Genomic DNA, 9,443 nt, shown 5'->3' on the forward strand with positions numbered 1-9,443 from the left:
TTCACATGGACCTTTCAAGATACTGACTTCAGTTCCTGGCCGGACCTAAATATTAGTTGCACAGTAAGCAGGCATGGCGTCCTTCAGTCAGAGGCTGAATTAACAAACGTTTATTCATTTGCCCTCTGTATCTATCTGAGGTTGTTTTTTGTATGTACCCGTGGAAATATTATTCACAATGGCGTCCAGAACCGTGTGTCAAGTTCTCCAGCGCCGTAAGTAACTGTTAGCTAACATTAACCGGGTAGGTTTAGCATGTGAGCTAGCTAGGTTGAAATGACAGGTTGTAGCTTCATGTTGCGGTTTAGACTGGATAAATGGACCTTTTTCACAGTAAACATTTTGACTTAGCAGGACAAATGTAATCATTAACATCATAGTGTCCCAATGTCTATGCGCTAATTATCCACAATACCAGGACAGGAGGTAGCCATCATTACCGTTATTAAGACACCTGTACATTTTCTGTTGCGACATAAAAATGTCTGCCCTCATGTTCAAGTTAGCTAAAAGTCGGAAGATATCTTATGTTATGTCAAGTCGGCTTTTACCCTCAAATGTCACAAACTCCTCTGCGGTAATTCGGTTTGCTAACTTCTGAACACCGGAATTAATTTAGAACCCGGTTATTTCCAGTATTAGATGCTCTTGAGCGTGACCTTTCGACAGTATAAACGTGACAGCCTATACAATGAAAATAACCAGTACCAGTCTGTAAATACCTTAAACTCCTGACATGCATTACAGTTATAGCCAATACATATCCTGACTTTTATCTGGTTTGGGTCAAGCTCCAAAAACACTACGCTTCTCAATGTGGTGCCTGTGTCTCTTAAGCTACCGCACCCCCTCTCTGAAACACTGGCCTCTTGACATGAATTGTAGTCTTGAGCCCACATATCACTGATCATGACTATGGCATCATCAGGGTTAATTTCTGTGACTTCACAAAGCTTCTCAATGGCCACAGAAGACATTATAGAACGATTATCAGAAGATGAGTAATAGTCGTTTAGACTTCGACATGCAAAATTGCTGTGGGACCCCATTATGTAATACTACACCTGTAACAAAGTGGTATCAGGAAATAAGCAGTATGCTGCTGTAGGTGGGAATTTACAAGTTTATCAATGACTGAATCGTCCGCTGTCCCTTTGGGTCCTCTGTTTCCTCCTGCGTCCCTCTTGTCTGCTTGAATCCACCTCCCCGTCCTCTTCCCCCTGCAGGCTTTGCGTCTGCCGCAGCGGCTGTGCGTCCAACGCCCGCTGAGGTCCGCAGCCAGCGCAACGCCGTCTTCTCCCGGGAGCAGGCCAGGCAGAGAGCCCTGTATCCTCGCATTGAGAAGATAGAGGTGTCCATGCAGGGCCCGGGGCTGGATGGTACTCTGCTTGTCATGAACAGGGGAATGTCCACTCCACTTAGCTGTGCCAGACGTGAGTGAAAGGGACTGTGGGTGCAAGATTAATCTCTGCTTGAACACAAGAAATGTGTGTGATTCCCCTGACTGTATGAAGAAAACAAATGAGTTTTTAATCCCCTTTTTCTGACACAGTCTGCAATCTGTGAGAAACCAAACACGTCACCATCATTAGCCTGTATTAACAATGTATTGCTGCATGTTTCATAATGAATAAAGACTTGTTTTGCACTCAGATGAACTCCTCTGTTTCCCTCAGACCTGACAGAGCATCATGTGACCAACTCGGTACTGGCCCTGGTGGACGGGGAACCCTGGCCTCTCCACCAGCCCCTCACCCACTCCTGCTCACTCACTCTGCTCACATTTAAAGACAGTGACCCAACACTGGTCAACCAGGTATGTTAACAACCAAAATTATTTTATTGAATACAACAGGTTATTATTATGTATTTAATAAATTCTGCTTGGTCATTTTACTGCAGGCCCAGCTCGAGTTAGAGTATATACTATACTATATACTAGAGATATACTATTTTGCAACTGTTAATACAATCCTCACATGTTTAATATCATATTTGCTTTAGATGAACTTCAGAATGCGTTTTCGACCAGGATGAGGAATGTGGATTTAATCCTCTTGTCTCCAAGCTTCCAAAGTGCTTCTCTTTTAGCTTTTTTTTTATCTACATTGCTTTGCGCCATTGTAAAAGGCTTTAGAAAAATCAATAAGTGACATCAAGAAAAGAGTTTGGGACATTCAGTGTGTCCTCTTTTTTTCCCCTCAGGCTTTTTGGCGTTCCTGTGCTGCCTTGCTGGGCCAAGTGCTGGAGACTGCGTTCAAAGATGACTTCACTGTGCAGCTGCTCAGCACACCAGAGGTGCCAGGTAGAGGATTTTCTCTTTCTGTCTCCAAACATGCCTGGCCAGCCATCAGACTATTTCTGTAAACAAAAAAATGCTTATTTAGCCTCATCAAACATAATTGTTTGCAGATCCTTGTAGTTTACAATTATGTTTTTCCCTGCAGTCACTTCAGGGGCCTTCTGCTGTGATGTTGTCCTTGATCCTCAGCTGGACTCATGGACTCCCTCTGAGGTGTGTATGTGTGCGTGTGTTTGTGTGTGTGTGTGTGTGTGGTCAAAAGCACAGGTTAGCCTCTGCACTGGATACCTGCTTGTTTACATCTACTTTCAAAGAAAATGGCAAATAATAATTTCAACCATTAAAGGTCAGCAAAAACGGACCCTTTTTAGCTTATGTTGAGTTTCTCTTTACAGTGATCTTCCACCAATAATCCATGTTTTGAGTGTCACATACTATTGTAGACTTCAAAGACAGACATTATAGTTAGCTGTACTTATGCTGGTTGGAATGGATTCCAATAGTGAGAGATTTTATGTTGGCAAAAAATCTCAGAAGAAGAAACTTGTGACTACTCCTTGAGTCATCATTCAGTTGTTGTTTTTGTGTGGTGTGAGCTACCTCCTTTGTACTCTGATAAAGCTGTCTCTCAAAAATGAGAGCGTTAATATTGCTGGGTGTGTAATGTACCTGGTGAAAATTTTAGTCTTCTTTAGTGTTTGTGTGTGTGAGAAAGAGAGACAGCTGGTGATGTATCAGAGAGTAAATTTGTATTATCACCTTTGAAGGGAAGCCTCATTTTACTACCAGCACTTACAGATGAGGTGAGATTGAGAGCTTTCATTTGTTGCTTCATGCCTTGGATTACACAGCTCCTCTTACTGTACCTGATCCTTTGTGAGTGCAAGCGGCTTTTTTTCTTTCCAGGAGTCATTGCGGTCTCTGACCCGAGGGGCCCAGCAGCTGATCCACCAGGACTTGGCCTGGGAGCCTCTGGAGGTGGCGCCCCCTGTTGCGCTGGAAGTCTTCTCGCACAGCAGGTAGACTGACTCCTGCTCAGTGCTGTACTACTGATACTCACAGCTTCCTTCACCACTGTCAGGCTGTTTCTTTACCCAGTTCTCACTTCAGTCCTCCATCCTTTCATCTCTTTGTCCTTGTGCTGTTTCATGCATCGTCCCTCCATATTGTCCTCATAAATACTTGATGGCTATTGTTGTTGAGCTTTTTTTCTCTGTCTCTGACAGGTGTAAACAGGAAGAGGTGGAACAGAAGGCAGCACAAAATCCCAAAGGCACAGTGATGCTCTACAGGTGACTTCTCCTTCACATATTGTGGTCTAAACCTTCATCTCTGCCTACACGTTTCCTGTCTTGTGTCAGTTTCATGTCACATTATGTATATCTAACGCAGTCTATCTACATTGTTCATCTCGCGCCTCACCTCCCACAGATGTGGTGACCATGTGCTGCTGAGTGGTGGCCCCCTGGCGGCCAGGACGGGCCTTTGCTCCCAGTACGAGGTGACGGCCCTGCACAGCCTGGGACAGGGACCCTTGGGCCTCCACCGTCGAGCACAGGGCCTCTCCCTGCCTGTGCAGCTGCAGGTACGAACGTGTGTGTGGATTATGGTGACTTTAAATACTGTGTGCATTAGGTCGTTTCATGTACCACAAAAATACATTTCTTTGGATTTCAGTGTGTTGTTCTATTCAGACAGGGACTGATTTAGTCCGTCAATGGTCTAAATTTTACAGAAAATGAGATTAGACTTTGGTTTCTCTGTCATGAAAATAATTTAGGTGAATATCATTGGAAAATGAAAACTATTGGCACCCTAACTTCAGGCAATAACAGGTTGCAGCACTATCAAGAAAAAGTGATTGTTTCACAGTCTGCAGTGGTTTCCTTTGAGATTATTAATAAAACTGATGCTGCCATGGAACATATCATATATGGCACCTCGTGTTCTTTTAATATCATAGCTTCTCCTGTTTAAAAGCACACAGCACAGTCAAATTACTTATTGGTGTCTGCATGTGCCTGCTAGTCACGATGTCTTCCTCTCTGCAGGCTCACCACACAGTCTGGAGGAAACTGAGGCAGCGGGCAGAGAAACCGGTAAGAATAACAAATATCTCGATTCCCGACCACGCACACTCATCCAGGAGCAGTGACATCAAAGCCGCAGCACTGAGGCCAGCTCAGGGAAGGAGGGCTGTTTTGGGGCAGTGGTCTGGTCGAGATGCTGGATCCAAATGACTGCTTGGTCCACATTCAGCCAGCTCGCTCCCTGGCTGCAGCCATCACTTCAGATTTCACAAAGCAGCCAGAGGATGGGATTTAACACAGCTATTTTTATTGCTTTGCATTCATATTTTGGCAAGACCAGAGAGGGCTGCAGCGTTCAGGAAAAAAGCAGGTCTCATCGTCCTCATGAAGGACAAATTGCTGTTTTCTGAACTTGACATCAAAGACACAGACATCAACTCAAGATCCAAGGAAAGAAGTATTTTTAAATCTCTCCAGGTTCAAGGCTCTTGTTGTAGACGTCCGTCGTGCACTGATTGATGCAGTCGAATCTGCTCTGTCTGAGCATAACCAAGTACGACTCAAGCACTAAAAGAGAAGCAGAAATTCTTCAAATTCAAACTAGGCTATGAGTTAATTTTGGATGGAGCCATCTAGGCGAAATATATTTTGCTGCAGCCTTTCTGGCATTCTCTGTGCATCACTGATTGCGTAATGAAGAAAAAAAAAAAGATGTACTCATTAATAGACACACTTGATTTGGCAACTGATGACATACTGTGCTCTGTGGCCTACATTTTATTTTCACATAGATTCGGTTATTCAGGGAAATGAAATAGCACTTTATTAGAGACAAAAGTATGGACGTCACAGTTGGACCGACATTTGAAGCAGAGTATATTTGGATTGTGACTTTCTGGAGTTTTTACAAGCGCTGGATTAGGATGCAGAGCTGCTGCAGGAGCTACAGGACACCAGTTTTATGGTCTTAGAGGACACTGTTCCATATTATCGCCTAACGAACTAATGTTTGCTGTGTTGAGTGTGCATATGACGTGCATAGAGGGCACTTGTTCTGTCCTTCTCGTCCCATGTGCTGACATTGTATCACTGCCACTAATCAGTGGAGGAGCTATAAACTGAAACAGGCCCAGAGCCTCTCTGAAGGACGTTTATACAGCAGTGCTTTAAGTACATGAAGCAAACCAAGCCTTAATGCGCAAGGTATCCTTCTAAGATCACGTAAGACCGTGTGGATGAACTGCATTCATATCAGGTGTTCATACACCACATTGAAAAGGTTTGGTGGCGTTTTAGATTACAGCCTGAAAATGACGCTGTCGTAGTTGTACTCGTTTAATATTTCATTAGCAGCATATACATACAAAACATTTCCACTTTAATTTATGAGAAATCACATTTTTATTGCACTGAATGTCATTTTTGTGTCCATACCTGACTGCTTGTTGACTAAATAAAGGTTGAATTAAAAACAAGCTGCAACAAAGTCCAACTGGGCAAAAGACACAAGCGGGCAGACAATCAGACAGATTGTATACTAGCCTTGAGTTTCGCCAGATCATCTGAACCACTTTCTTATTACAAAATGTCAGTAACAGTCCCTCATTGCACAAGAAATCTGTGTGTGCAAATAATTGCAAGCACAGCAGGTCAAAGTTGAACCTGGCAGTCATCTGTTAGAATTGTTCTGAATAAGTAGGAAAGTGTCAAATTGTTATAGTTTGTGTTCATATATTTGCAAAATGTAGAAGCACTGTTACTTTGACCAAAACTGAGACTGTGCAGTGAACAAAGAGTCTTTGAGTAGGATTAGATGTGTCAAAATATATATATTTCATATTGCATCTGCAGTTTGTGTTATTCTGCCGTACAGAAGTCACCAGAAACGGGTTTATAAAGGCGGCGATGCGTGGGCGGCCGTGTTTTGCGAGCCGGCTGCGGGCAGTAGGGAAGCATGTCCCCCATCTGCCTCCAGCTGGCGCTCAAAACACGGCCGCCCACGCTGCAACGACCTGCCCCCACACCCCTCTCACACCTCTGCAGAAATGCCCTTTGAAAGGTGATTTTTACGCTCTTCTTTATCAAACCGACACCAGAGACAGAAAATAAGTTAGATATTAATATTATTACAATTATTTAGAATAATAGATTTTTTTTTTTTTTGCGCAGGTTGAAGTGTCAAGCCTTGAAGAAGCAGCTCCACCCTCTCCTCCTGACTCAACCCCACCTCCAACCAGCCAGTAACGACCTCTGTGTCACCTTCCACACACACATACACACTTTGACATGTATCTGACCTGTATTCTTTGTTCAATAAATGTGTAAAAAAAAAAAAAATGTGACAGATCACTTCCACCTATCTCTTTCTTACGGAAATCGGCGCAAATTGAACAGATTTTTTTTCCCATGATGCCGTTGTCTTACAGAGGACAATGTTTCTTGCAGTGTGTGTGTTGAAAGAAGGATTTTAACACCCCCAGGGGTGTGAGGGGGGTTAAGTTTTCAGCTGATTGCAGGCATGTAGGAGTGAGAGAAAAGTGAAAATGGAAATGTGTGGATGTGCGCTTGTGTGTGTGTGTCAGCAGTTTGCTTAACAACAAAAGTTGCGTGTGTGTTTGTGTGTTGGCTGAAGGTCAAGCAGCAGTGCAGCTGTTGCGCCTGTCACTCGTCAAACAGGTGGCTCTCAATCCTCAGAGTGTGTTCGGAGTCATGTGTGAGAAAGTGTGAGCAAGCCTGAGGATTGGAGCCATCAGGTGGGTTTTCTTTTTACTTTTTTTTCCCAGGATTCCAGGCGTTTCAGACACAACACTTCTGGTTTCTGCCAGAGATCGCCCTTTTCTCATCCAACAAATTGATCCCTTAGTCTATTTTGATAATCAATTAACCTTTTAAGCCATTTTTTAAGCAAATGTGCCAAAATATTCTGAGGATTTGCTGCTTTCTCCATTTCATATGACGTCAAATTGAATATCTTTGAGCTTTGGACTGTTAGTGGGCGTAACAGACAGCGTCTTGCATTGTGACAAGCAATTTTTGCTATTTTCTGACATTTTACAGATCATATGTTTAATCTAGAAAGCTGTTGTTGATAAATTGCAGCCCTTGCATTGAGTCAGACTCTGCTCTGCTTGTGTATGCGACCTCCCGGTGACTCCAGCAGTCAATATCACACTCTCTAAGTGTCTTCTCTCTTGGCCAGGATGGTAGCACAAAGTCAGTTTGGGATAAACACCAGACAAAGGTACTTGCAAAAAGTTGTAGTGCCATCAGCAGATTATTATGATCAGAACAAGACCTAGCATGTTAATTAGGGAGTTTTTCGAGCAAGCCAGACCAGCTGTTTCTCCCGTTTCCAGTTATGCTAACATGTGACTGTCGTATTGAGCTTCTCGCCTAAATCATGGTAAGAAAGCAAATAAGCTCATTTCCCAAAATGCCAATCTATTCCTTTAACCCCATGACAAAGCTTTAATTGCAACACGTTCCATATTAAAAATGCTACCAATAGTTTTATAATACCACAGTGCTGTTTGCCCACCTATTGTGTAAGAATACAGGTGTTTACATTAAGCTGGAAAAGTAAATAACAACCGAGAGACGGCTGAAGACCGAGCAGAGACAGCCAGAAAAGTTAGCCACTGTGCAGCTGTTGCCCCCACTCAAGCATCCTACCACCGCCACTGCCACCCCCACACCAACACACAGCGACCATGTGCGTGACACACCCAAAGACATATGCCGCAGACTTGGAACCAGTCACACCACCAGCACCGATTGAGATGTTTGAATCGGTGCCCTGAATTCCTCGCCGCCGTAGCGCTCGAGATGTTTAGGAATGACTGCTGCGCCTGCGACGCCGCTGCACAAACACGATTAAATTTGAATAGCTACTAAAACACCCTGGAATAATACATTCCTCGAAATGAATTTATAATGCGTTTCTGCTCGCTGTTTTATACTAAAGAGCTGGTGCAACATGAGGGCAGTGAATTCACCCCAGAGCTTCCCCTGTTGAATTTGACAGTGGACAGACTGACTGGATTGGCCAACATTAACACTCACTGCTTCCACCGCTCTGTCTTAACACTGGCTTCATCAATAGTAATTCAGTGGGGAATTATTGATCAGCAGGACTCGGGTTAATGAAACAGTTGTGCTGTGTTTTAGACAGATAGATATACTTTATTGATCCCAAATAAGGAAATTGTGATGTTGCAGCAGCAGGTTATCCAGGTATCACACAGGAACAGTAACGATCAACACAAGCAGAGAATCCAATTGAAAAAGGAACACAACAAATAAAGCAGATTATAGGGAATAATCTTAGCAAAGTGTATAGCTATACAAAGATATAAATGTGTAATATACACTAAATGTAAATTATATAGAAACAGGATAACATTCTGTGTGCAAAATAACATCTCTGCACTGAAGAAGTGCAACAGTTTGTTAAACTGCATCACTCAGCTTCTTCTAAACAAAGTAACAGCTCTTCATGCTCTTGTCGCTTTAAATGCCGTGTTCGTGTTCCTGAAAAACATTTACTGCCTGGGTTACAACCCCGAGCTTCATGGCTGCACCCCATCTTCAGAAATGTGGCTGATCTTGGTTATTTTTGACCTTTTATTAAAGGATAATTTATATTTCATTCTGCATATGACACAAAATCTAATTATTCTTGCAGCACTTCACAAACAGATCAAACCATCCACTGCAAGTCACAACTAAACAAAATAAACCCGAATAAGTCGCAATAACACAAATAAGTTAAAGTGCCAAATGTAATAATAATAAATAAGTCCACAAACATCTAGATCCCCAAAGCCCCATTTAAGCAATGACAATAAAACAGTGAAGGTGGACAAATCCATTAAGTTGAAATGGGTCACATGAGGAGTACAACGCAGGATGTTTTTGGACGCTCACTGCAGCTTTTTGGGGAAAAAAATAATCCTTGACACAGAAACCTAAAGAAGTTTTTCAAACACGACATATGAGTGCAGCCAGGTTTGAACATCTGAGCTGTCTCACACTCACCTGCTGTTCCTTGTCTGCTTTGTGATTGTCAGCCAATCAATATTACAATAACTCTTAATGATAAGGCACTCCTC

General features: G+C 42.9%; 1 protein-coding gene across 1 annotated transcript; it reads left to right on the plus strand.

Annotated features, from left to right (window-relative positions):
- The first annotated feature begins 67 nt into the window (after window positions 1–67).
- Window positions 68–6,654, plus strand: mrpl39 (mitochondrial ribosomal protein L39). Its single transcript, XM_041966000.1, has 10 exons — window positions 68–215; window positions 1,227–1,433; window positions 1,677–1,816; window positions 2,206–2,305; window positions 2,448–2,515; window positions 3,209–3,321; window positions 3,529–3,594; window positions 3,734–3,887; window positions 4,354–4,401; window positions 6,502–6,654. Exons 1-10 carry the CDS (start codon window positions 179–181, stop codon window positions 6,574–6,576), a joined length of 1,008 nt encoding a protein of 335 aa, XP_041821934.1. The 5' UTR covers window positions 68–178; the 3' UTR covers window positions 6,577–6,654.
- Window positions 6,655–9,443: the final 2,789 nt, after the last annotated feature.

This window comes from Chelmon rostratus, chromosome 24, assembly GCF_017976325.1.
Source record: "Chelmon rostratus isolate fCheRos1 chromosome 24, fCheRos1.pri, whole genome shotgun sequence".
Lineage (NCBI taxonomy): Eukaryota > Metazoa > Chordata > Actinopteri > Chaetodontiformes > Chaetodontidae > Chelmon > Chelmon rostratus.